The sequence below is a fragment of the Sus scrofa genome, chromosome 12, assembly GCF_000003025.6.
Source record: "Sus scrofa isolate TJ Tabasco breed Duroc chromosome 12, Sscrofa11.1, whole genome shotgun sequence".
Lineage (NCBI taxonomy): Eukaryota > Metazoa > Chordata > Mammalia > Artiodactyla > Suidae > Sus > Sus scrofa.
This window is the reverse complement of record NC_010454.4, coordinates 17075869-17102632: the sequence shown is the minus strand read 5'-3', so window position 1 is coordinate 17102632 and position 26764 is coordinate 17075869. Positions and strand designations below refer to the sequence as shown.

At 47.2% G+C, this 26764-nt stretch overlaps 2 protein-coding genes across 32 annotated transcripts in view; one reads left to right on the top strand and one right to left on the bottom strand.

The window, feature by feature from the left end:
- MAPT (microtubule associated protein tau) overlaps nucleotides 1–4374 on the top strand; it is a 113225-nt gene extending 108851 nt beyond the window's left edge. For 14 of the 26 annotated variants that reach the window (XM_021066818.1, XM_021066817.1, XM_021066810.1 and 11 more), the window contains 2 exons: nucleotides 349–556; nucleotides 1331–4374. In XM_021066818.1, the coding sequence (XP_020922477.1) occupies nucleotides 349–556; nucleotides 1331–1344 (222 nt within the window). In that variant the 3' untranslated portion in view covers nucleotides 1345–4374. Of the gene's footprint in view, nucleotides 1–348 lie in introns of all 26 variants that reach the window. The other 12 variants (XM_021066819.1, XM_021066820.1, XM_021066821.1 and 9 more) reach the window with 1 other exon arrangement.
- KANSL1 (KAT8 regulatory NSL complex subunit 1) overlaps nucleotides 5721–26764 on the bottom strand; it is a 195302-nt gene continuing 174258 nt past the window's right edge. For 2 of the 6 annotated variants that reach the window (XM_013989922.2, XM_005656940.3), the window contains 9 exons: nucleotides 24406–24577; nucleotides 14781–14963; nucleotides 14107–14295; nucleotides 13619–13767; nucleotides 9768–9889; nucleotides 9130–9187; nucleotides 8828–8940; nucleotides 7802–8054; nucleotides 5727–7502 (listed from right to left, as the gene is read on the bottom strand). In XM_013989922.2, coding sequence (XP_013845376.1) covers nucleotides 7275–7502; nucleotides 7802–8054; nucleotides 8828–8940; nucleotides 9130–9187; nucleotides 9768–9889; nucleotides 13619–13767; nucleotides 14107–14295; nucleotides 14781–14963; nucleotides 24406–24577 — 1467 coding nt within the window. In that variant the 3' untranslated portion in view covers nucleotides 5727–7274. Of the gene's footprint in view, nucleotides 7503–7801; nucleotides 8055–8827; nucleotides 8941–9129; nucleotides 9188–9767; nucleotides 9890–13618; nucleotides 13768–14106; nucleotides 14296–14780; nucleotides 14964–24405; nucleotides 24578–26764 lie in introns of all 6 variants that reach the window. The other 4 variants (XM_013989924.2, XM_021066798.1, XM_003131310.6 and 1 more) reach the window with 3 other exon arrangements.

Here is a 26764-nt window from a genome sequence, read left to right as displayed (position 1 = left end):
ACCACACAGCCCTCCGCAGGGTCAACCAGCTGAGGGAGCTGTTACCTGGGATGGAAAGTGCAAAGCACGTGGGTGTTGTTACCATATGGATTATAGGTGGTTTTTTTCTCTTTCCTCTCTGTACTCACACACACGTTTGCATGTGTGGCCTCTCTGGAAGGGGACCCAAGACACTCACACTGGTCATGCCTCTGGAGTGGGCACCTGGGCGGCTGGCTGGCGAGTGACCAGCACCCTGGACCCGTGTTGGCTGTTGGGAAATGATGAAATCATGGTCGCCACCTGGGCTGCCTCCCACCCACGGTCCCCAGCTCCCCTCCTCACCTTCCCCCCGCTCCTCTCTTGCAGATCGAAACCCACAAGCTGACCTTCCGCGAGAACGCCAAAGCCAAGACGGACCACGGGGCGGAGATTGTGTACAAGTCGCCCGTGGTGTCAGGGGACACGTCCCCCAGGCATCTCAGCAATGTCTCCTCTACCGGCAGCATCGACATGGTGGACTCCCCGCAGCTCGCCACGCTCGCCGACGAGGTGTCCGCCTCCCTGGCCAAGCAGGGTTTGTGATCAGGGCCCCGGGGCGGTCAGTAATCGTAGAGAGAGGAGAGTGAGAGTGTGGAAAAAAAAAAAGAATAATGATCTGGCCCTTCGCCCTCTGCCCTCCCCCAGCTGCTCCTCACAGATCGGTTAATCGGTTAATCACTTAACCTGCATTGTCACTCAGCTCTGGCTTGGGACTTCCAAATCAGTGACGGGAATAAGAGCGGATTTCATCTTTCCAAATTGATGGGTGGGCCAGTCATAATAAAATATTTTTAAAAACATTTAAAAAGATGGCCACACCCAGAATTTCCCTGGGCAATTACTTTTTGATTTTTTTTACCCCCCTCTGAGTGGAAGAGGGAGGGGGAGAGGCTCTGAAAGCTGCTTCTGGGGACTCATGAGGGCCTAGGGACACCTCTCCTGGGGCCCGTCCTGGGTGGGGGGTTTCAGAGGTGGCAAGGGACTGGAAACTTGGTGCACTGGTGGAGCACAGGCACAGGGCGACCTTTGGAGCAGGATGGGGTGGGGGCTTGCAGGGCCGGGAGAGGCTGCGGAGGGGACTGTGCCAGGGGGAGGGTGTGAGAGGAAGGGCACAGGGGAGGAGGTGGCTTGGTGTCTGCCATGGTGGGCGTGCCACCCTCTGGAGGGCAGCCTGGAGGTGGAGGGCTCTGAGCCCCGCCCCCACGCCTTTGAAGGGACAGTGGGCCGGAGGGTGGCATCCTGTGAATGACTTCCTCCAAGACCACTGGCTCCATGTCCCCAGTGGTGGCCTCTTCCTCCCTCCCTGCAGGATGGGGGTCCTGAGCTGAGGGGCTCCCTCCGCCCCAGGAAGCCCTGTTTTATTGAGTTCTGAAGGTTGGAACCACAGCCACGATTCTGGCCACCTCACAGATCTGGGACCTTAGGGCTAACCAGTTCTCTTTGTAAGGACTTGTGCCTCTTGGGGGACGTCCGCCTGTTCCCAGGCTTGGGCCTGTGGCATCTCTGGAGTGTGCGGGGTCTGGGAGGGGGGTCCTGAGCCTCTCACCCCTCCCACGCCCACTGCAGCAGCCACCTGTCTGCCCTGCCTGTGTGTCTGCTGTGCGGAGCCCAGTCACTGCCTGTTCCCCTCATTATGTCACTGTCCCGAGTTCCCAGCCTCCCCCCCCACTTCAGTAATGGACGTGGTTAGATGGGGAGGCATCTCCGCATCGAGGGGGAAAGTCAAGGAGGGCGAGGTTTGGACACTGGGTGGGGGCCCTCAGTCTTCTGTTCGAAGCATCCCGCTGGCACGTCCCTCACAGTGACCCTTGATGACCTTACTCGGTTCCCTGCCCCCACCCCAGACGTGAGCCAGGGTGGGGTTCGCAATGACTCGTTGACTTGGTGAGCCTTTCCTCCCAGAAGCCTGGCCCCCCTCCCGTGCTGAGCTAGCAGCGGGTCGGCTGCCCTGGATGCCAGAGATGGCGCTGGGACAGGTAGGCAAGGCCCTCAGGGCCAGGCCGGGCTTCCTCCATCCCCACTTCTGCCTCAGCTTGTGACTGCCAGCCTCTGAGAGCCCGGCCGCTGCTCTACCCCCCATGTATATAGTCAGCCCTCCACACCCCAAAAAGGGAAACGTGCCCCCTCGGAAATGGTTCTTTCCCATCCCAGCTGGAAGTGATGCTGTCTGTCCTGCTGGAGCAGCTGAACATTCACATAGATGTCACCCCTCCCTCCCGGTCTGCACCCTGTCGCGTCGTAGTCGGATTTGTCTGTCTGTGCTTGGATTCACCAGAGTGACTATGGTAGTGAAAAGGGGAAAAAAAAAAAAAAAAAAAAAGGACGCATGTATCTTGAAATGCTTGTAAAGAGGTTTCTAACCCACCCTCAAGGGAGTTCTAGATGTCTCTCCCCCTCCAGCTGGGACTCGGATCCAGAAGGCCAGTGTGGCTCTGCCCTGCATCGAAAGACTTTTTGTCAGCCTCTGGGACCCAACAGTCCAGAGTCTGACGAGTAAGAACCCTCGGCTGCGAAGGCCCGAAGCACAGGACAAGGACGGACGCTCTGCTGCCTCCTCCCCACCCCCAGGGCTCCCCTTCATCAGGCAGAGGGCAGTTTGCAGCATGAAGATGCCTCTCTGATCACAGCCTGGAGGCCCCCAGCAGCCAGGAGAGGGTCTTAGAACTCCCCGTGTCACGAGTGCCACCTCAGCCTGGGGTCCCGCTCCAAGCTCTCCCTCAGGAAGGATGGCCAGGCCTCCTCACCCAGGGCCCTGCGGCCACAGCGGGGGTTGGGATGGACTGCCTGCCCTGGACTCATCTCAGTGGCCTGAGCTGCCTGAGCGAGGAAGGGTGATGAGTCCGGAGACACCGTTTCCAAAGCCTTGGCCAGAGCTCCTGCTGACCTTGCACCAGACTCATCTCCTCCCAGGGGGACGGGAAGCAGCCTCTGGCAGTTTAGAAATTCGCTGTTTAAAGAAAATCAGCAACCTCGGGCAGTTCTGCTGCTTCTGGTTCGGGTACAGTTAAAGGCAGCCCTATGGGGCTGGATGGTTCATTTGCAGCCATAACTCTCTATGCAAGGGATCATCTGGGCCCAGAATATCCCACAGGCTTTCCTCTGTCCTGAGTCCCAGCTGGTCTTGGAAGGGTTCTGAGGAAGCAGAAGGAAATGTAGTGCAAAGACTTGGTAGCTGTTAGCCATCCAGCCTCACTACTGCTGCCGATTCTGGCTGCATTTCTTCTTGCACCTCTTCCTGCGGCTTCTATGCCCTGCCTTGTGGTACCTTGTTTCCGGGACCTTCCTCAGAGGGCTGGTGGATGGGCTGCTGGTCATCAGTCTAAACATCAGGGTTTAGGGTGATCAGTTCGAAGCTGGCAGGGAGTTGGCAAAGGGATGCTGGCTTGTAACCTTAAATAATGAGGACAATCCCCCAGGGCCAGGCACTCCCCACCCCCATTTCCTCCAGTGTCCCTTGGGTGGGGTACATAGGATATGCTGTACGCCTGGTTCCTTCAAGCTCTCCACATACTTTATCAATAGTTCCATTTAAATTGACTTCAGTGGTGAGACTGTATCCTGTTTGCTTGTTGTGCTCTGGGGGGAGGGGGGTGGAACCTGTAAGATAGTTACCGCTGGGCACAGGGGAGTGCAGCAGTTCAAGGCCTAGTAACCCTTTGCTTCATGATTTCATGCTAGGGGTCCTTGGGATTTCGCCTTTTCGCTGATAGGTGCCATACGCTGCCAGCTAGTTCCCGTCTCCCTGCCGGCCAGGTGCAGGCAGTGAGGCTGGTGGAGGAATCTGGAGATTCGGTCGCTCTGGCCTGCTGCCCTTTCTTTGGCAGAGTCCCAAGCACTCAACCGTGCCTCCCAAAGATGCCGGCATCCGGTCCTGAGCTATTGGCCTCTCCATGTCACCTTTCTCACCAGCTCTGGACAGCAGCCTGTCCTTCTTGTAGCTGCTGAGATCTCTTCCCCCTTTTATCTTTGTTCCCTAAGGAAAGCAGAGGTGGGGATGAGGGCAGAGAGGGGAGGACATCAGCTTGTCCCATCTACAGCTCTGTGGCTCCAAGAGACTTCTGCTTTCTCTTTAGCTTTGAAAAGGGTTATTACCCTGGGCACGGACTGAGTCTCACCTCCCAACGGACTTAGCCCTGTGAATTTGCAGTGTTGGGCAGGACAATTTCTGGCACTTGCAAGTCCCATGATTTCTTTGGTAATACTGAGGGTGGGGGGAGGGACATGAAACCATCTTAGCTTAGCTTCCTGTCTGTGAATGTCCATATGGTGTGCTGTGTGTTTTAACAAATGATTTACACTTACTGTTACTGTAAAAGTGAATTTGGAAATAAAGTTATTACTCTGATTAAATAAGATCTCTGTGCATGGATTCAAAGGATCAGAAAATGCTATAGGATGTATGATTTGCAAGTCCTCTCCCAGCCTTCTTGGAAATCATAATATTGTTAAAACCTGGACACGGGGACTTACCAGCTGGCTCCGGGGACCTGAAAGTGAAAGGGCTCTCAGACTTGTTCATTTTCAGTTGAGTCTCCCATTCTGCTGCTGGCAAACCACCCTGGTCAGACTCAAACGGCAATATTCTTGTGGCTGTGTTCACAAGGCTGCAGTCAGTCTGGAAAACCCAGACCCCTGTATTCAAACCCGAGAAGGCTGGTGTGGCTCTGTGAGATCTCTTTATCCCTGGAAATTAGCCTACAGGCCTGGGGCTCAAGCAGAACACGGCCAATCAGCTGAATGAATGGCTTAGATTACAGAGCTGCTTTCCTCTCTCCTTTGAGCCTTACTGCAGATTGCACAGTGTCTGCTAGATCAAGGCAGGGAAACCAGGTAGCCCCTGTGATGCTACAAATAAAAAAGCCATATTAATTATTGTTCCTTAGTAATTAGGTCAAGGTTGTAACACTGAGTCCTTTGATTTTTTATGAACAGTTTCAAAATGTTACTTTTCTCAGCTCTTCCTCATGTCCTTCAGGCACTGCAGGCAGAAATGAAAGTAGAACAGATCCTAACTGCAATTTCAGAAGCAGCAACAGGGCAGCCAAACAGAAATGTTACCTCACAACTCATAGCTTTCATGGCCAGGATGGGCAGCCTCACTGGCTGCTTCACTTCCACTGCCATGAAAAGGAAAAAAGGAAGTAAAGAGAGAACCAGACCTGCTCACTTACTCATCTTGTGCAAAGAAAATCAAGCACTTAGCCTCCGCAGGAGAAAGATGCTGAGAACCAGCTCAGGCTCCATGCAAAATATATACATCCTCATTGACCTCAACCCCAGAAGAGGTCAATGGTGGAAAGTGAGATCTCCATTAAAGAACAATATAGAATAGATAAAAATGTTACAGTGCTAGCCTCACTAGAGCAAGTGAGATTAAGAGCAATGGATCAATTACTTTCATCCAACAAAAAGGAAAACAGATGATTTACAAAGACCCCCCCCTTCCTCCTGGCATCCCTTACCTAACCCCCAGCCCCCGCCACGAAAACCACATCCTCCCTCTGGTGACCACGAGAAGACCCTGCCAGATGCCCAGAAGAAAGAATGGAGACAGGCTCTGAGCAGGTGCCCAGAAGATAGAATGGACAGGTGCTAAGGTTCAGAGCAAGTCAGAGGACCTAGAGAACTGTTTCAGCAGGGCTGGCTCCTCAGCCACCCCCATTACATGTCCAGCGTCAAGAAAGGCCTGGTATACCACATTCTGTAACTTTTTTTTTATTATTTTTTTCAATTTTTCCTTACTTTTTTTTAAGCACTAGTCTGTGCTTTGCGAACAGAATCAAGACATTAACAAAGATCAGCTTCTCTGAAGAAAAGCATTTCTATAGAACAAAGACAGCTACATGTTCCGCTGCCAATACACAGCTCAAAGCAGGAAAAGAAAATATTTACAAAATACAAGGGTTTTTTTTTTCCATTTTTGTTTTTTTGTTTTTTTTTGGTTTTTTTTTTACAATGCTAAAAGGGTTATTCAGAATTTTCAACCTTATAAATAGAAGAAGCACTTTATGCATAGGGATATGGTGCATTATTGTTTTTTAAAGAAACAATGACAAACCTTTAACTTGCAAACAGAATCAAAAAAAAAAAAAAATCACTAATGTTGAAAATTGTGAAAAAACCCCGACCATTAAGCAGTTTGTCTACTATTTTTATACGATTACAAAATGGAAAAAAAAAAAAAAAAGTCCTTCTTGCCCCCCTTTTTGGTGATGTGATCATTCATGAGACAGGCACAAGGTTAACCTGGGGGGGTGGGGGGTGGGGAGTGATGGGAACCACAGTAGGACCAGACAGTGTTCCACAGGCAAAGGAGCTCGAAAGAAGAAGGGCCTGATTGACTCTGACAGGGAACTGGATGGGGAGGAAATACGACCAAATGACTCGGTCAGAGAAAACAGAATTGTACAGGGGAGACGGCTGCTCATGTCCCAGACCCCCAGCATCTGCAGAGGTGTGGGAAGAGAGGTTAAACAGTCCTAACCCTACCTCCAGAGACCAGATGGGGAAGGACTGGCGTGTATGGGTGGGTGTGCAGAGTGAGGGAGCAGACGAGAGGGCACCAAGGGGCAGGACTGAGAACCTGAGTGGCCGCAGCCAGGTTACTGCAGGTAAGGAGTCAAAACAGGGATGACCAAATGCAGAGGAAACCCAGTAGGTCTCCAAGATCTGGGTGACAAGGGGAAGCCATTCTGTCAGCTGAGACCTGGGTGAGAACAGTTGGCAGTTTGGGCCAAGAGGCTCTGGTAGGGGCGCTCCAGCGCCGACGACCAAGGGGACCCCGCCGGGAGGCCACAGCTGAGCCAAGCCACAGAGGGGAAGGGGAAGGGCCCAGAACACGCTGTTCTCTCCCAGCCTCACCCGAGGTGGCCGTGCTGAGCTGGCGGTTCCTTTCCCTCTGCCTACCTGGCTGTCCCACCCTGCCCACAGGTGCAAGGGAGAGGGGTGATCATCCAACACGGCCAAGTCCAGTGGTTCAACAGTGCAGAGGACGCCAGGACCCGGTCAGCAAGGTCTCATCCTGAACTTCTGTTTGCCAACTGGAGGAAGTGCTCAGGTGTGTGACGATAAAACATGGAAACCAAAACAAAAACAAAAATCAAAACAAGGGAAAAAAAAGTAGAATCTAAATTCCTTAAATTCACTAAAAACTGTGAAAATTTTCGGCATATGATGTTTGAATATCAAACGCAGAGATTTCTGAAGCTTTAATGCCAATAGTTTGTGAGTCTGTTTAGATGCTCGGATCCCACTCATCTGTGAGCTGGACGCTGAGCTGTGACTGTTGCCGCCAGATGCCGACTCTTGAGGGGAACGACGGGAGGCGAGGTGGGCGCCCCCTCTGTCTCCCGGCCAGTCTTGCTGCCTGAGGTGCGCCGAGTGCAGCGGGACGCCCGTTCCTGTGCATCCAGTTGGTCCTCACACTCTGCCTGGGGACTGTACGCCAGGGGGAAGGTTCGCCGCTCCCATGGCTGGACAGACTGTGGGCAGACAAGACGCTCTGGTGAGGACCCAGTCCCCGCCTGCCTCCTGCCCCAAGTCATGTGGACTGGGATCCACGGCCAGTCTCTCCAGAGTTCCTGGGCTGGTCGAGGAAGGATGTGCAGAGTGGGCACCCTTTAACAATGGGTGGATTTCATATACAACAGCCCCTTGTCCCCTTCAAAATGAGCGCGGGGTGGGGGGAGGGTGCCCATAAAATGAAGCTGCATCTTGAGCAGGTGCTGTCCCCCAATTCCACCTGCGCCCCACCAATCCCACAGAAAGGCGGGTGCCTTACCTGTTCATCCAGCCCCAGCTCCGGTGTGGAGCATCGGGTGTCTTCGCTGGCCAGGTGTCGTAGAGTGTCCCGAGCCACAGGAGTGAGGGGGGCCGAGTGCAGTTCCGGGCTAATGGGGCTCCTGGGGGACTGACCGTGAGAGAACTCCGACAAAGAGTGGCTACTGCTGACATCAGGGGAGGCAGGCTGGGGGGTGGAGGGATTGGCACTGCCCAGCTGGGGGGTGGTTCGACCGTCTGATGACCTGTAAGACCTGTACACCAAGAAATCTGAATTTGAGTGTCTGGGTAATATGAGTTTCTTATGTTTATTTTGGGGGGTTGGGGAGGAAGCATGAAAAAGCATCCCTGACCAGGATCTGGGGAGCTGAGGGAGACTGACTACAGTTCTTTCCTAGGAACCACAAATACCCTCACTTCTTCCCACCACTGAGCAGGGGGCAGGTACACCACATGACATCTAATAGTTGTGTACAGCTATCATCCTGTGAGAAAGCCAGGGCTCAACTGTGCTGGGGGCTGACCCCTGGCACACTGCCCAGGAGACTCACTGGGGAAGGGGAATTAGCCCCAACTTTGAAAACTGTAGGCAAAGAAAAACACAAGAACAAGAGCCTTAAAATCTTTCTGCTTGAGAATCTTGGGGCTTCTTGGTGTTAACAATAAAGGGAGACAGAGTGGAACAGTTCTTCCAAGTAGGATCATAAAACCTCACTGCAATGTCCAGAGGAAGGCTAACCTGTGGTGAGGTCTCCAATGCCACAGACAGCCCTTTTCCTGGAGCCCAGGAGATCACTAGGGTTTGTTAGAACTGGACAGTAACCACTCAACCAGAGTCCAGTACTTGACTGCGTATACCCTCGTTGGTTCCAACAAACACCCAGGAACTTCTGCATTCTTGGCTATCCCCAGTGAACGAATACGAAGGGCAACTAAGGGCAGTGGCCTTCCATGGACACAGCTAGGGCCCAAACTCCCTGTTGACCCTCCCTCCACAGGTCCTAGGGGCCTGTGCCTGCCCCATCACCTGCTGCCCCGCCGCTGGGGTGGCACACTCGTGGTCCACAGCCACCGAGCCCTCTCCATCTCCTCACATTTGGCATGCAGGGCGGCAAAGGCTGCGTCAGAAAGGTCCTCGATCTGCAAAAGAGCATTCATTGAGCCCCTCTTTCCTCCAGAAGTGTGGGTAGGTCAATTCTAGAAGCCGCCCCACCCCACAGCAGGCTCTTCCTGGTCACAGCAGGAATACAGTGAGCTTGCACTTGATGCCACAGGTCCTGAGGCATCTGCAGTGTGTGCTCCTCCCAGAGGGAAGGACCACACCCTTACCTCCTCGTTCTCCTCATCAGGACTCCCCTTCAGAGACCGAAGATCGACCTCCCGCCAGCTGCAAAAACCAGAAAGGGACAACCGTGAGGTGGCAGGCAGTTTGGGGCAGGATACATTTGTGTAAGAGTGAGAGCCCTCCGCCTGCAAGTGACACCCCTCTATGCTGGGCCTTCTCAGCCCTGGAGGCCTCTACAAGAGGCTCCACACTCAAATGCCCACGAACAGGGGCAGCAGGCCGAGGGTGAGATGAGAGCTGGGAAGCTGAGGGGTCCAGCTGATGCTCCCATAGGGGAATGCACATACAGGGCTGCCCAATCTTTGAATCTGACAACAAAAGCTGGAAATAAAGACTCATATGTGAAACCTTGCTTTGATGCTGACGACAAATTCCGTATTTTAAAAGACACTTGTATATGTCAAACAAAACATGACCATAGCCAGTTTGTGGCCTGAGGTCTGGCTGGTGCTCATATAATGGGAGAGAATTATCTACAGAAATAATTTCACTCTAATCAGGTGGACCTTCTCTCAAGGAGAAGACAGAAGCCAAGGTGAGGGCCCCAAGCTCAGCGACAAGAAGAGAGGAAGAGGTACTAAGAGGAAGACCAGGGGAAGAGCTGATCATCCAGGACCCCTACCTGGGAGTCAGGATCTCCTTGTACTGCAGCTTCTCTACACGGGTCGTTGCAGCCACAGACATTGGGATGACGATGTTGTTAATATCGAATGAGCTCTCGCCCCTTCTCCTCCTCACTGGCTGCTGTGAAGACAAAGGTTACGTTTAAAAGGGAGGAACAGTTCCACAAACATCAAATCATACGTGTGAGATTCCAAACAGGATCGCAATAACCCCAGTAGGGACGACCACGGCAGAATCCCTAGGAGATGATCCCCCACAGCAAAGTGCTCAGGAAAAATACCAGGTGGTCCTGAGGAGCAGCTCCTGCCCCAGTCTTACTGGCCACCCTCCTCCTCCAGGCAGCTGCTCCATTTCTGCTCCTCCACACACGCCTTTTTACTCCCTCCCCGACTAAATCCTTTCTGTTCCCCCTTCATTCCTGTCCATGATGTAGACCCATGATGGCCCCTAAAAGCAATGCTGAAGCCTCGTGGTGACTCTTGAGGTTAAAAAGAATTCCCTTATCCTGAAAGACGCCCAAAGGACAGGCCCAGCTCAATGGATCATCTAACCTTGGTTGTCATGAAAGCACCTCCTTCTCGTGGGTCTGAACTCTTCAGCTGAATCTGTACCCAGCCCTTATTACGTGATTTCCTCTTCCTGGCTATTATTCTTGGGGAAAGAGCTGGGAGCTTTCTAACTATATCAATGGAGATGAGTGGAGGGAATGGATGAAGAGGACCGGGCTATACAGCTCACACTCCTAGAGAAAGGAGATTCGTCCCTGTAGGAAGTTAAGATCAAACTCAGGAAAGAAGACTAACGAAGATCCAGCCAGTATCAGAGGAGGAGGTGGGCATCTGCAGCAGCTGGGAGATCAGGAGGAATAAAGCAAGGAGCCGAAGGGCATGGTTTCTTAGATGGAGGGACAAGTCCATGAGCGGCCTTGTGCCTTGATAGCAAACACCCTGCCCTACAATAGGGACTGACAATTGAGCTGAGAGGGGCCAGAGGGAAATAGTGGGGATGACAAACATGCTGCCATGGCAACAGTACAGCTGTGAACACCTAAGAGGCTGTATTCAAACCCAAACCACCAACAGGGATCAGCCCAGAGGCAAGGGGTTAGTGAGGGAAGATGAGAAAGAGGCTGTTCCCCACAACTAAGCTGTCTACTCCCTGTTCCTGGAGGGGCATCCATGACTGGTCCATCCTATCACTGCAGGGCCTTCTCAGAGAATGCTGAAAGGCAGGCTTTCCTGAGCCAGGATTTTAGTTGCTGTCACCTATGATTTCAGGTTAAAACAATGTCTTTTCCACCTCAGTTTCTTCCTCTATCAGCAAGAACAGACTGATGCTGACTGCACAAATTTAAGGTAACTGGTTAACCAAAACGGCTGATGTCTTGCCTGGCTGAGTTCTGCAGCTGAAGCTCAGTGACCTCATACCCCAAGGCCTTTGCCACTGCCTCATCTCTGCTGAACACATGCGTCCCACTATAGGAAGTGTACCTTAAGGAAGCCTCAAGAGACACTTTCCCTATATTTTGGTCGAGAATGAATGTGAAACTGCTGGCAGAAACAGCTATGTATTTTCCCTGAATCTTCTTGGGCCTGCTCTTAGTACCTTCAAGGCAAAGAGACAGGTGTGGGTTGTGAGGTTCAACAGGCTCCAGCCTCCACCCCACACTTAGATGCCCCAGTTCCACCAGGTACTCATTTGGTCTAACGTAACTAACTACTTTCTCCTGTTTAGAGCCACAGGTGGAAGGCAGGTGATGAGAATGCAAAGTGGTGCCCAAACCTAGCTACACATCAGAAGCAAGAGGAAGAATAAATTAAAACAACAACAACAAAACACACACAAAAAACCTTCCAGGGTCCCCTCCTTTCTAACTATCAAATCAGAATATTCAGGGCTTCCAAATAAGGGGCAGGGGGGTGGCAGCGGCACACAGAGGTGATTCGGATGCATCCATCAGCTTTTGTGGCTTTTGCTGAAGCACTACCACATATGCCCCCATCCCTCCCTTCCCCTGCCATTTCTCCAGTGTCTTGTAGCTTCTCTTATTAACTATCTGGTCTGTCCCTCTTCTTGCTATTAAATAAATCCAGATTCTTTTGAAGAAATTTGTCAGTAAGAGCCTTAAGGGTCAGCATAGTGCTATATACAAAATTTGTATGCATTAAATAAGTAAAAATTTTAAACGATCCAGGCCTAAGTTTACATTTGCCAGACACATGAGTGCTGGCAGGTTAAAAAAAAAAGTGAAGTCTCACCAAGTCCTAGAAATTAGAGAATATCTTCTATCAGGATAAGCGCCCCCCCTTTTTTGGGTGGGAGGAGGGGAGCTGTGTCTGCAGCATGAGGACACTCAGGACCAGAGATCGAACCTGAACCACAGCAGTGACAACGCCAGATCCCTAACCTGCCGAGCCTCTATAATAAGTCTCTTTAAAATCCTTTCATTTTCCAAGACTCCCTGCCAATGGACAACTGAATGTGTGACAGATTCTACACATCTATTGAGATAAAACCTATAGTGTGCGAGGTGAAAGGGGGGAGAAACGAGATCATTTAAGAGTCAGAACAATATGCAATAGGAGCTTAGTGAGCACCAGCATAAGTCACCTCTGCAGTGCCCCAACCCAGGCTCTCACTGTGTAGCACGATGGTCAGGTACAAGAGCTGGCTCTGCAGTCAGACTGCCTGGGTCGGAGTCACAACTGTAACCCTCACAACTTGCCTTGCCTCAGGCAATTCACTTAACCTTGGCAAGTCTCCGTTTCCCTGCCAACAAAATGGGAATCTTTTATACCACCTACATGTCAAAGGGCATTACAGGACTGAATGAAGTAACGCATCTAAAATAACTTAGCACTGACACAATAAGCACTATAGTAGGAGCCTTTGGCTGTTACGATGAGGACTGCTATATAAAGGACCCTCTTAACGGGCACAAAGCAGCAACAGGTATATGTGCTCAAGGAGGCATAAGAACATGAACATGCGTCTAGAACGGTCGTGCGAACAGCTTACAGGGTGGAGTGTGGTGCTGCAAAAGCAGATGGAGGTCAGACAGCTTGCCATCTGGGTGTCCTACATGTCCGTGTGGCCTGCTGAACCTGTGAGGCTGTTCTGTACACCTCAACGCATGGGCTCCGTGTGCCCCTTCCCCTCCAGGCGCCCTAACACACCAGTGTAGCACCCCCCAGGACAGTAAAAACACAGAAAACAAGGGTCTCCAAGGCCCACAGGCATCTCTCTTGCATCCCTCCTCTTGTGTTTACTTCTTGGACCAATACAGTTACAGCCATGGTATCACTGAGTTCTTTGTGAAATACAGACCCACAGATCTTGAAGAGCCATAGATCCCTTTAAGAGTTTGGATTCCCTTTGTGGCTCAGTGGTTAATGAACCCAACTAGGATCTGTGAGGATGCAGATTTGATTCCTGGCCTCGCTCAGTGGGTTAAGGACCCAATGCCCCAAGCTGCATTGTAGGCTGCAGACACGGCTCAGATCTGGTGTTGCTGTGGCTGTGGTGTAGGCTAGTGGCTACAGCTCCAATTTGACCCCTAGCCTAGGAACCTCCATATACCCTAAAAAGCCAAGGAAAAAAAAAAAAGTTTGTCTTTACAGCAAGCTTAGCTCAGATTCATCCCTACTATGAAAAAACAACCCAAGGAAAACTACATAACAGAAGACCAAATAGCATGACTTTGACTTAAAAATGACAAATGTCATGATGAGTTGAGTCCCTATAATTGCCTTGGCTCTGACAACCCCTTCTCCACACTGTCCTCCAGACCCACTTGAAAGAAGTGTCACCACAGAGGGGCTGTCCGGCCAACTCCCCACAGGTACTTACAGACGTGCTGGCTGTAACCTGTGGGCTAGAGCTGGTGGGTGCAGAAGTGTCTGATGAGGCGGAGAGCTGTCGCACCAAGGGACTGTGTGGTGGATGGTGGGTGGCCGCCAAGTAGCTCGAACTGCCCATGTCCGTGTGATGCTTCAACACTGCAGAAGTCAACAGAAAAGAGGAATGAATATGTGGCTACCTTGACCAGCTCGTCTTCCAGCACAAGCAAGGAATGCCAGCAATACACAGAAAGGCAAAAATGCTTTCTAAGCCTAGAGGATAAAAAGACGAAGCAAACTGGTTGGCAGGAGGTGGGGGGTGGAGCAGAGGTTGCTGCAGCAGTGAGAGCAGTGACCCACACTCAGAGGCAGCAGGGCCTTCTACTCTGCCTTTCTAGAGAGTGCAGGACAAAGCTAGGGACAATGACAAGAAGCCCAGGCTGCCCCGGAAAGCCGAGCAGGTGCAAATGCAGGCAGAGGTGCCGGGCCTGGCCCTACCTTCACTTCTCTCAGATGAATGGTCTCGCAATCTCATTTTGCTGTGGTTTGGGTCATGCACTGGTGGCGGTGGGTTGAGCAAGCGCTCTGCTTTTGGCGCTGTCACTCGATCCACCATAGGCACAGCCCCCACATCGTCTAAGTGCTGCCTGTGGGTCCTGTCAGGCCGGGTTTGGTGATGGGACAGCTCTGAAGAGGGGAACAGAAAAAGAGCTGTGAAGTATCTTTTCTCATTCTTTTCTTATTTGAGTTCCGAGCTCCTGAGTTCTCTCTAGGCCAGTAATAGACAAACCAAGGGCAGCACAACAATCCTCTGGGACTTAAGCTTCCAGCAAATAACACAATGGCCAGGATAGGCCAGGGAGCCCACAGGGCCCTCAACCAGAGAAAAATGCAACACCAGACTAAGAAGAGAGCCTGCCCAATGGACCCAACTTCATGTCTCCACTGGCTGTTCACTGAGCCCCAAGACACATGGTGTCTGGAATGATTTTCCAAGTCCATCTGAGAGCATCCAAGACAAGTAGAAAAAGACGACTGTGAGCTGAATTTACACAAGTCAATTGCCTCTCCCAACCCCAACACAGTGCCATTGCCAAGGCCACATCAATAACCGGAGACCATAAAAGGAACAGAACTGTAATTGGAGGACTCTCTGCATCCCTGCAACTTACTCGCTGTTGTTAGGAAGGAGTTGACCAACTTGTGCCTGTCTTTACGAGTTGGATCTGGCAGACTGCCTGGCATGGGTGCTCTGTGCTTAAGTGAAAACTTTTTTGGAGGTTTGATTTTGTCAAAAGGCTTGTTCTGCCACTGAGATTTCAGCATGCTCTGGAAGTGCAGGCTTGTGGGAATATCTGCAAGGAACAGAACACCACAGGTTAGTCCAGACCCCAGGCTCTGAGGCATGTTCACAGTAACCCCAGCTCTCCAGTGAGCAAGACCCTCACCACATCCTTTTATTTGCCCGGTGGCAGGGTAACCAAGCAGGACAAGTGCTATCACGTGGAAGACCTGTTTATAGGAACTTTACTGAAAGTCACTCTTATTCATAGGCAAGTCGCTGTTGCCTTTTATTCTCAAGTTCCAAATAAAAACAAAGTCTAAAACCTTTTGTTAGATGATGGATTTTTTTTTCTTTGTTGGTATGTTCTAACTGTTAACTTTACCGTTTTGAAATACTGACATACATCCTGTTCTTATTCTTCAAGAAACAAACATTTCAAACCTACTTCTATCAATGTAAAGCTAATCAGGACACATTCATTCAATGGCTATGTTCTGTCTACTATTTCATTAGGTACTGTGCTGGGTACTAAACCTTCCCCTAAACAAGAACTACACCTTCTTCCCCTCCTTCCTCCAGACCTCCACCACATCCCACCTGCAGTACCTAAGTTTGTGAGCTCATCAGTTAATATTCAGTATCACAAATTAGTCTTCTAGACTTTTTTCTTTTTTGCCACACCTGCAGCATGCAGAAGTTCCCTGGCCAAGGATCAAACCCAAGCCACAGCAGTGACAATGCTGAATCCTGAACCACCAGGCCACCAGGGGAGCTCCTCTTTTAGGCTTAATTATACTCTTTTTGAGGGTCATTACTGTTTCTTTCATCTTTTCATTTTGTTAGTTTCCTTTTTTATTTTCCTGAGACTGTGGCACTGAGTAATTTTTTATTTTTTTCATTTTTAGGGCCACACCTGTGGCATATGGAAGCTCCCAGGCTAGGGGTCAAATCCGAGCTATAGCTGCTGGCCTACACCAGAGCCACAGCAACATGGGATCCGAGCTGCACCTGCGACCTACACCACAGCTCACGGAAACACCATATCCTTAACCCACTGAGCAAGGCCAGGGATCGAACCTGCGTCCTCATGGATGCTAGTCAGATTTGTTTCTGCTGAGCCACGAAGGGAACTCCCCAGTATTTCAGATTTTTGATGACATAACAAGTGACAGCACTTTAAAAAGTTTCAATTTATAACTGTTCACTGCTATTACATGGAAATACAGTCATTTTGGGGAGTTCCCTTCGTGGCTCAGTGGTTAATGAACCTGACTAGGATCCATAACGATATGGGTTCGATCCCTGGCCTTGCTCAGTGGGTTGGGGATCTGGCCTTGCTGTTGCTGTGGCACAGGCTGGCAGCTGTAGCTCCGATTTAACCCCTAGCCTGGGAATTTCCACATGCTGTGGGGGCGGCCCAAAAAACCCAAAAAACCGAACAAAACAACAAAACAAACAAAAAAACACCAGTGATTTTTAATATAGTGACCTATATCCTGTGATCTTGCTAAATTCACTACTAAGTTTTGGTTGTTGTTGTGGAGTTCTTAGGATTTTCTTTTATTTTTCTTTTTTGTCTTTTTAGGGCCACACAAGCAGCATATGAGGTTTCCCAGGCTAGGGGTCTAATCGGAGCTGTAGCCACTGGCCTACGCCACAGCCACAGCCACTTGGGATCAGAGCTGTGTCTGCAACCTACACCACAGTTCATGGCAACGCCAGATCCTTAACCCACTGAGTGAGGCCAGGGATCGAACCCACATCCTTGTGGATTCTAGTCGGGTTCCTTAACTGCTGAGCCACAAAGGGAACTCCCAGCATGCCTTTTATTTCTATTTCCTGCTCTATTACTCAGATTAGAACCTCTAGTGGCAATCTGAAACTTAGATTTTCCTTTTTATAGTCTTGTTCTGAAATTTCACTACCATGGATATAGGGGGTTGGGTCTTACGTCAGGGTTCTGAAAAGTTTTCCAAGAACTTTTTAAATCTGAAGACCAGCTTAGCTCTCTTTAGCTCCTAGTTCCTCCTAGGAATCATTAACCACCTGGGACATACTCAAAAGTCCCGGCCCCTGAGTCCCTAACTCCTGCTGCAGGACAGAAATGCCACTGCTTGGTAGAAAAGGAGAAAAATCCAACCTAGCTACATTCCAAAACAAGTCCAAATGTATCACCCAGACAAATGGCCAGGTTCCATCCCTACTTCTACGTCCTTTCTCACTGGGGGTGAAGAAGCTCCTCACACCAGCTCCTACCCTATAGGAGTTTACTCAAAATCATGTGCTCCTTTTCTCTAGTTTTATTTCTCCACAGTTATCCTGTTTTTCGTCTTTCCAAAACAGCTCCAAACTCCATTTATTCATGGCATGCCTCTTTTTCCAGGATTATTAAAGATTTATTTAATATATTTTCTAAACATGTATGGGGTTTTGGCTCCCAGGGAAGGGAGAGGATGTGCCCAATCTGGTGGGGGGCAGGGGGTAGAGAAGAGGGGACTAAAGGAATATGCACTGAACTCACTGAACCTGGGCCCAGTGCAGGGTGGCTGTCATTATCACTTAATCTGCATAACAATTACAGGATGTAAGTATTATCATGCTCCTTTTAAAGATAAGAAACAGGTTCAGAGAGGTAAATTAACTGTCCAAGGTTAAATAGTTTACTAAGTAACAATCAACCGTCAAACTCAGGTCTGTATAACCCTAAAAACCATACTCTTAGCCACTACATCATGAGATTATTCTTTGGCCTAAGGAATGGAATGGTTTAATTCTGAGGTGGAATCTGGTATTTCTCAAATTATTCCCAAGGGACTGAGAGTATAGGATATTTTTCAATAAAGTTCAGTAAAGCAGCTTGGCTCTTTGCTACCGTGTAGACCATATAGCTCATGACACAAAAAGAACAAGCTACATCTGTGGGGACAGTGTTGTCTTCTGAAAAAAAATTTCGATAATCATTCTTTCTTTTCTACACTTAAGAACCAATTCACCTATATCCCAACCGCTAAAATAATCGTCAGCTTTCAGTCAGGTCAAGGACATCGGAGCTCACTGTGGTCCCAGCCCTTAGACCTCACCCCAAAACCCTCAGTAAAATGGTTAATTCTTCCACCCTCCAAAAGGTCAAATGTTTAAAAAAAAAAAAAAAAAAAGATCTCCCATAAGAATTGAGTTTAGAGATACTAATGGTACAAATTCTTTGCTCTAAATCGGTGGTTGGGGAAAAGGGTATACAGGAAATACAGCATCGTCTAGAGGCATTCTGCAGCTGAGCTGAGCCCAAAGGTATAAAGAAGGCTCAAGAAGTGGGAGAACACCTTCTCTATATCCCAGGAAACCCCTTTGCCAGCAGGAGAGTTACTCCCACTTGGCAAAGGCTATTAATGGGATTACAAAAGCATAGTGATTTCATTTTTTCCCTATATTTTTCCCTAGTCATTGTACTCTCAAGCCTGAAAATTAAGCGAGGGAGAAAAGGAGTTAGGATATAATTATAGTGGAAATAAGGAGGCCTGGTTGTGTATCCTGGCCGAATCACTGAGCAGGAGGAGAAACAAGAACAAATTGCTTAGCTGGGCTTTAGCTTCGTCATCTCTAATATGAGGCAGCAAGACTCGATCAGGGCTGGTAACATCCTAGCACACGTGCTCTCCCCTCTTCTGTCTGACGAAGACACAGGTTAATCCCAACATTCTTTCTGATACCCCAAGATCTTAGACCCATCTCAAAAAATTAGTTAATTAAGCTCAGACAGCCACTATCAATTCCAGTAAGCACAAAAGAGAAAAGACATTTACATGTTACTGCTAGACTCGATGAATGGCGAGTCTCTTCAACTCCAACGTGTTGAACCAAATCAATGACTGCCGTTCCAACTCACTCCTAATCCTCTCCCCTGATTTAAATGCTCTGAAGCGGAAGCTGGCACAAGCGTAGGATGCCACCCTGTGCCCCAGAGTTGAGGAGGTACTAAGCAGAATCAAGAATACCTTCCCCTATAAACCCACTAAATAAGCAGCCAGGGATAATAAACTGTTAAGGGACTCGGGCTCCTGAACTTGCTGTTTTAACTGCTTTCATATAAGAGTGAACAGAAACTGTTACATCCCCTAGTCAGTGAACAAAAATGATCTGTTGGAATTGCTGGTCTGAGCTCACACTCTAATTAAATAATAACACCCGGGATCCACATAGACCCAAAATTCTGAAACAGACTGGATATAGAGGTCCTGAAAGTAAGCAAAGATAGAGTTATAAAATGGAAGAGAACACAATAGGGCCCCATTCAGCTAGAGGATTTCACAGATTCCATACCTGCATAGGTAATGGTGTTAAAGTGCTATTATCAGGCAGGAGGGTGCAGATCAGGTCAATGACAAGAAACAGGTGATTATTAACATTATCTTATGTTACTACTTCCTCAAACAAAATCAAAAGACTTTGACTTCAGGCCCGCATTCCATGATTCACTCAACTGTTTTACTCATTACTTTCCACCATTTTCTCAAGCACACTTCCTTGTGGTGTTTCATAATGCTCACTTCTTCCCCTGCTGGTAAGCTGCAGTAGCCTCAAGTATAGAGCTAGTTGTCTTGGCAAGCTCTCTCGAAACAGCATAAATCTCTATGGCCAGCAGGTGGTGCTCTCACTAAGCACAAACTTAGGTCACCATTCCTTTCCCCAAGGTTATACATCCTCTACATTTCAAGCTAACTGGCTTGATTAAGTAAAAAGGAAACAAGTCCTCTTTTCTGGAGTACCAAAAGGTTATCACACCCTAATGTCTCTACCTTCCAGCCATGCCACAGTTCCTCAAATGAAGAGGAATGGCTGAGGTGTGGGCAACTGGAAGACAGAACTCAAGAGAGCTGCAATTGGTCTCCATCCTAACAAACTACACAAACAGGTTAGGAAACATCAGTAAAACTGCATGAAAATGAAAAGTTCAAAGTCCTGACATCTTTAAATATATTCTAGAGAAGAGTTTGCAAAGGGTGACCCAGAGATCCGGTATGGAGCACATGTTTGGCCCACACAGTACATGCTGGCTGCCAGTCTTCACTATTACTTACTGTTCTACACAATCATATATGGGGAATCTCAATTCTTTAGGAAGCACTATTCGCATAGAATAAGAGCCTCCTCTAGAGTGGGCATCTTTGTGGCCTTTGGAATCTTCCAGTTTACAAATAGATTGAATTAGGAATGTAGCAGTTATTTGGATAAAATCAAAATTATCCCAACAGGAACAATATTAGATATACTAATTAGGTCCCCAGGTCCACCCACAGAAATTCTAACTTATCCATAGGCAAATACGTCTATACCCACTACCTGGATAGTAAAATACAGAAACTATTCTCCTTTTTTTTTTTAAATGGCTGCACTGGTGGCATATGGAAGTTACTAGGCCAGGGATTGAACCCGCGCCTCCACAGCAACCTGAGCTCTTGCAGTTGGACAGGAACTCTCTAATAAGGAGAATTTTAATGACCCAACTCTCTTGTCTAAATCCCATTCACTGTTATGGTTAGGAAGCGTGTGTGTGTGAGTGTGTGTGTGTGTGTGTGAGAGAGAGAGAGAGAGAGAGAGAGGAGGGAGGTGGGGGAGAGAGCGTAGGTGGGGAGGGAAGGGGAACAAGGAAACACAGACACAGGTTTAGAGGAAGGCAGGAAAATGAAGATCATAAAGACCAGAGAAAGGGTTCTCCATATCTTTCCTTACCCTCAGTTGCTACCTATAGTTGCTTGGAGTGGAATGGAGCAGGGAAGTATAAGAACTGAATTCAGATCTATAGATACGATGCAGTCAGAAGGACAGAAAGCATTTTTTTTCCCTTGCCCTTTAAAAAAAAAAAAAAATAATAATAATAAAAAAAGGCATGTGAAGGTTGCCAGGCTAGTGGCTGAATTGGAGCTGTAGCCTCCGGCCTATGCCATAGCCACTCCAATGCTGGATCCAAGCCTCGTCTGCAACCTACACCACAGCTCATGGCAGCAAGGGATGCTTAACCCACTGAGCAAGGCCAGGGATCGAACCTGCATCCTCAAAGATACTCGTCAGGTTTGTTTCCGTTGAGCCACAATGGGAACTCCTTCCTCTCCTCCTCTCCCCCATTTTTTGTCACCCCTCAGCCTCTGGAGTTTCTGGACCAGGGAACAGATCCAAGTTGCAGTTGTGACCTAACCTGCAGCTTCATGCCAGATCCTTAATCCACTGTGCCGGGCTGGGAATGGAAGCTGCGTCCCAGCACTCTCAAGATGCTGCAGATCCCATTGCGCCACAGTGGGAACTCCGAGAAAGTATTAATAAGGAATGGGTACCTTCCCCCTAATAGAGATGCCTAAGGATGGAACAGGAGATGTCAGGTGGGTGGCTTGGGCATATTTGATTGTGGGGATGGGAGGGAACATTCACAACTATGCATGTAATAGTGCTGACCAAAGAATGGATCACCATATTTATCAGCTGATAGTGAGTATGGAAGAGATCTGAACAGAATCAGAATATAACCACAGGTTTCAGGCTTCTTTATTCAAATATAAGACCATACAATTCAACACTATAATCCTAAGAGAGTAACTCAAGAAGCATTCTAGAGTCTTCTTGGTGGCTCTGTCTGTAGTCAGTCTGGAAATGGGCAGAAACCTGACTTCTCTTACTAACCTGACTAGGAAGAAACATGAACTATAGTGAAAAGTTATCAGCCATCTACACAAACTATGTAGCCTGAGATAAACCACAACCTCTTTAGTCCTCTTTCTTGATCTATAAAACTGAAGTAACACCTTTATAAGATCACTTGAAGAAGCAAATGAGGCAAGTATGAGAAGACTGCTCTGTAAACTATAAAATGCTATACAAATATTATCTTAAGTTATATGATTATAATCCAATGGCAAGAGAGAGTAAAAGTCAATGACACTGGAATCTGAAGCACAAAGGAAAATGTTTTAGTGTTTTTAATTTATTAAGTTGTAAGGTTTATTTACCGCTCTATGACTCCTGCAGTTTGTTATCCAATTCTTGTTTTAAGTTTTCTAAATATTTCCACTCTTACTAGAAGTCATATGGCAGCAAGAACATTACACCATGCCCTTTCTTAGGTGGAAGGGAGTCCTGAGAAGGCTTGGAGTAGCTACAGCTTTAGGTGAACACTAAGGAGAATCCAGGAGTTCCCTTGTGGAGCAGTGGATTAAGGATCTGGTGTTGTCACTGCAGTGGCTCGGGTTCAATCCCTGGCCTGGGAACTTCCACATGCCACGGATGCAGCCAAAAAAAGGAGAAAGAATACAACCATGTGAAGATAAAGAATCTGAGGGGATTATAATCATCTAATGTTTGATTGACCAACTGTCAATAAGAGGGGATTCTCCAGGACAGGTATAAGTAATGACTGCTGCTACAAAGGCAGTTGTCTAGTTGTGACTTAGACTAAACCTAGACATTATGATCCATAAAGCCCAAATTATTTAGTATCTGTCCCTTTAAGAAAAAGATGAGGAGTTCCCATTGTGGCTCAGTGGTTAATGAACCCGACTAGCATCCATGAGGATGCAGGTTGCATCCCTGGCCTCGCTCAGTGGGTTAAGGATCTGGCATTGCTGTGAGCTGTGATGTAGGTCACAGATGTGGCTCGGATCTCTCATTGTTGTGGAAGTGGCGTAGGTGGGCAGCTATAGTTCTGATTTGACCCCTGGCCTAGGAACTTCCATATGCTGTAAGTGCAGCCCTAAAAAAAAACAAAAAGAAAGAAAGAAAGGAAAAAAAAAGAGAGAAAAAAGGAAGAAAAAGACAATATACCACTCATGCTAAATTGGGGATTTTTTCCCTCATACCACTAAGTAAATCTTACATCCCACCTAATTCTCACTCCCAGACTCCTATTTCAATTACACTCCTTTCAAAAACCTTGTAGAGACCATCTGTAAGGTGCTACGAAGAAAAACATGGTCCCTTATCCTCAGAGAAACTTAAAATTTAACTAATGAAAAATAAAAGTCCATAAACAGCCACAATATAAGCCATAACATACCAGAGTGATTCAAGAGGGAATGCTTACATTCTGTAGGTTGGGGTCAGATTATGAGATTATTTGAAAATAAATGAAACCAATCCAGATTAAGAAAAGACTGGCTTCCTACAGTGTATAGAATGGTGTTTTCAACATCTTTGCTTATTTAGTAACCCCACCATTTGAAATGTAATAATTAAAAAAAAAAAAAAAAATAGGAGTTCCTGTTGTGGCTCAGCAGGTTATCAACTCGATGGTATCTCTGTGAGGATGTGGGTTTGATTCCTAGCCTCACTCTGGGTTAAGAATCTGATGTTGCCACAAACTGCGGCGTAGGTCGCAGTCGCAGCTTGGATCTGGTGTTGCTGTGGCATAGGCCTGCAGGTGCAGCTCTGATCTGACTGACCCCTAGCCTGGGAACTTCCATGTGCCACAAGCGAGGCCATAAAACAAACAAACAAAAACACCATAAATGCAGATAGTTGTAAAGGTTGTTATTTTTTCAGAATAGTACACACTTTTTTGGCCACACTCTCAGCATTCAGAAGTTTCTGGGCCTGGGATTGAACCTGAGCCACAGCAGTGACAATTCTGAGTCCTTAACCACTAGGCCACCAGGGAACTCTTAGAATACTACACTTTAAATAGTTATAGCAATGTCTCAGTGTGTAAACACACTTAGCTTAACTACAAATATCTTTCTTTTAAATATAGTCAATCAGACTTTAGTCACAGTAAAAATCTAACTTCAGTTATTACTTCTTTCTCTCTTTTTAAAATTTAAATATAGCTGCTATACAATATGTTAGTTTCAGGTGTAAGTAAATTTTTTACTTAATTCCCATAGGATTCTTCTTCAGGAGCCATGAACTCTCTGAAACAATCCTTTGAAAGTGTTCCTACTGCCCGAGGGTTTTGTTTTATACTCTAGGGGGCAAGACTCAATATAAGAGAAAGAGAAATGACTTTCTTTTGTGAAATGGCAGAAAAGCAATTATGAAAAAAGAAGTAGAAAAGGAACATTGGTAGACACAGGCTTATCAGGTAGCACATATAACTCTTAGGATCTATGCTTATGCGCACCCTGGAAAGCAGTCATGTAGCCACAGGCTGTATGTACATACAATCCCAGTGTGAAGACATTCACCCCAAACAGCGCTACTCATCCTGTTTTACATCAAGGCACACACAGACAATACTTTTTAAAAGATATACTGGGGTATAATGGACCAGGCTGCTTGTGCTGTGGTGGGGGCAACTGTCCTAGCCTCACCACTTGAAGGATAATAGGGGGAAATCTCTTAGGAAGCTGCAATCTTTTAGTGGCACATTCTGAACTGAGGGATCTGTTGTGCCCCATTTGTAAACTGCTAAGAGAGACTTCGTTGACAGCAATACCTTGATAGTACCTAAGTTGCATCAAAATCTTGACTTATATTTGCTCTGACCCCTTTACGTCTCATTATTAGACTTTATATTATGTAGCCTTTCTTACCATCTGGAAATGCTAGAACTGGGTGAACACAAGAATCCAACTGGGAAAGGCGTTCCAACAGAGGGGCTTCATAGTGGATTTCTGGAGGCACGGTGCTGGTGCTGCCTGAGCCGCACAGCGCACAGGAAGGGTTCACGTCACAGCCAGAGCGCATCGTGCTGTTCCGGTGAACCTATGAAAAGCCAGACAAAACTTGACAATTCAGTGTCAATAAAAACACAGCTCCTCATTCATTATCCTGAAGATTCAAAAGGCCCTCTCTAGATACCTATATGACAAGACTAACAGAAAGCTTGATTAGTCTGTTAAGATTTCCATTTTTCCACACACTAACCTTCAAAGTAACTAAGTAAACCTTCTTCAACGAAGAAATCCAATTACTTGAAGCCCTTAAGTGCATACCTAGGTATTAAACTTGTGATAGTTTAAAGCTACTGAAACTGTGCTTTCTGAAAACACTTTATAAAACCTGTAAGTTTTCCACTACCTAGATGGTTCTCAACCATCTGCTAAAGTGAACTAGTTGGCCATAGATTTATACGCAGAACATGACTTGCTCTCTTCAGCAACTTCATCTACCTTACTGATGAAGAGCCAACCACACCACTCCTGTTTCAGATCTCCTCCTAAAAGACTTTCAAGTGGTCTCAAATAATGTAGCAAGTTCCCCTAGACCACACAGAACTCCCTTAGCCTGAAAGCTACCTTTAAAGCTCATGCTTAAATAATGAAGATGAATTTGGGGAGTTCCCGCTGTGGCACTAACAGGATCAGCAGCATTTTGGGAGTGCTGGGAGGAAGGTCTGATTCCTGGCTTGGCAGAGTGGGTTAAGGATTCGGTGTTGCCACAGTTGCAGCTTAGGTTGCAATTGCGGCTCAGATCTGATCCCTGGGCCAAGAACTCCACAGGCTATGGGGCAGCCAAAAATAATAATAATAATAATAATCATAATAATTTGGCATGGTGAATGTTCATGCCCATAGCTTTTGTGTTAGATTAATTCCAAGGGGATAGCAACCATTTCCATTAAACTTTCTTTGTATTATGTATGTGGGCAGGATAAGAAAAATCCTCTCCAGTTAGGTCCACAGTGAAAGATAATCGATGTCTTCAAAAGATTTAATTCTGCTTTAAAAAAAAAAAAAAAAAAAAAAGGATGGGATTTTTAATAACTTTATGCCTTGAGGAGAAAACTTCAGGTCATGCTGAATGCAGGATCACTAAGTTCTGGTGTTAGGATGAACAAGCCTGGCATTTGCCGAATCACGACCACAAAAAGTCATTTGGCAGTACACAGTCCTGGAAGAAAGGACTTGCCTGTGGAGTGGCACTGACGAGGGATGCTAGGAGCAAGGGCAGGATCATAATAAAGACAAAAGGGTAGCATCAAAACTCTGTAACAACGTCGAGAGCTGTATTTTGTTTCAGCAGACTTCTCTTGAAAGCGGTCTGCCTTCATACACGCACAGGAGAAAGATAAATATGAGAACAACACAGTCTTTATCAACATTCCCTGACTGCCTCCTTGTGGTGGCATTTATCAGTGGCATTCAAAGAAGGCCCTGTGAAGGTTCGACCAGGCAACTTCCACTGAAGTAAAATAATTCTAGTAAGCTGCAATCGTAGATGCCTTTGAAAGGAAATTATACCAACTAAATGACACTTTTGTGTAGACAACATTAACTGGTTCTGTTTTGGGAAAAAAAATACCCCTTGCGACCTATTTAATCAGGGATGGCTTCTTCTTGGGGGAGACACTATTTTGAGGTAAAGAGAGAGAGGCTATGTTGGCAGGGATGAAAACCACAGACCACATGGCATGTGAATGGGAAAATTCAGGTAATTAGGATCTAAAAATTGCACCAACACTTTAAATATTAAAGAGACTGGGAAAACTTTAGAAAAAAAATCAAAACAAGAAATCTTAAAAGGGAAGCATGTTTTTCCCTCATAAACTAACCCATGCCATCAACTAGCTCTCCAAGTGAGCAACGACAATCCACTTTAGGGCCTCAGTGTATCCCTTAAGCCAGCAGATCGGGTGTAGAGTAAAAAGAATATGGCAAGAATAACAAGAAAAAATTAAGAAAGAGATTAAAAAATAAAAGCTGAAATTACCAAAAGAGGAAATACATACTAGAAACAGCACATTTAAGAGATGCCCTTGGGTTTTTTTGTCTTCTTCCCAACCCCTCCTCAGAAATGGGGCAGATAGGAACAGATAAATTAATCAGATAAGTCATGAAGACTGGCCTAATAAAGAGTAAAAGGAAAAAAATGCAAACATGTAAATAAGAACTCCTCAAAAAGCACTAATTTATAAGTGATAAACTGGATAAAGGATACAATAGCACGCAC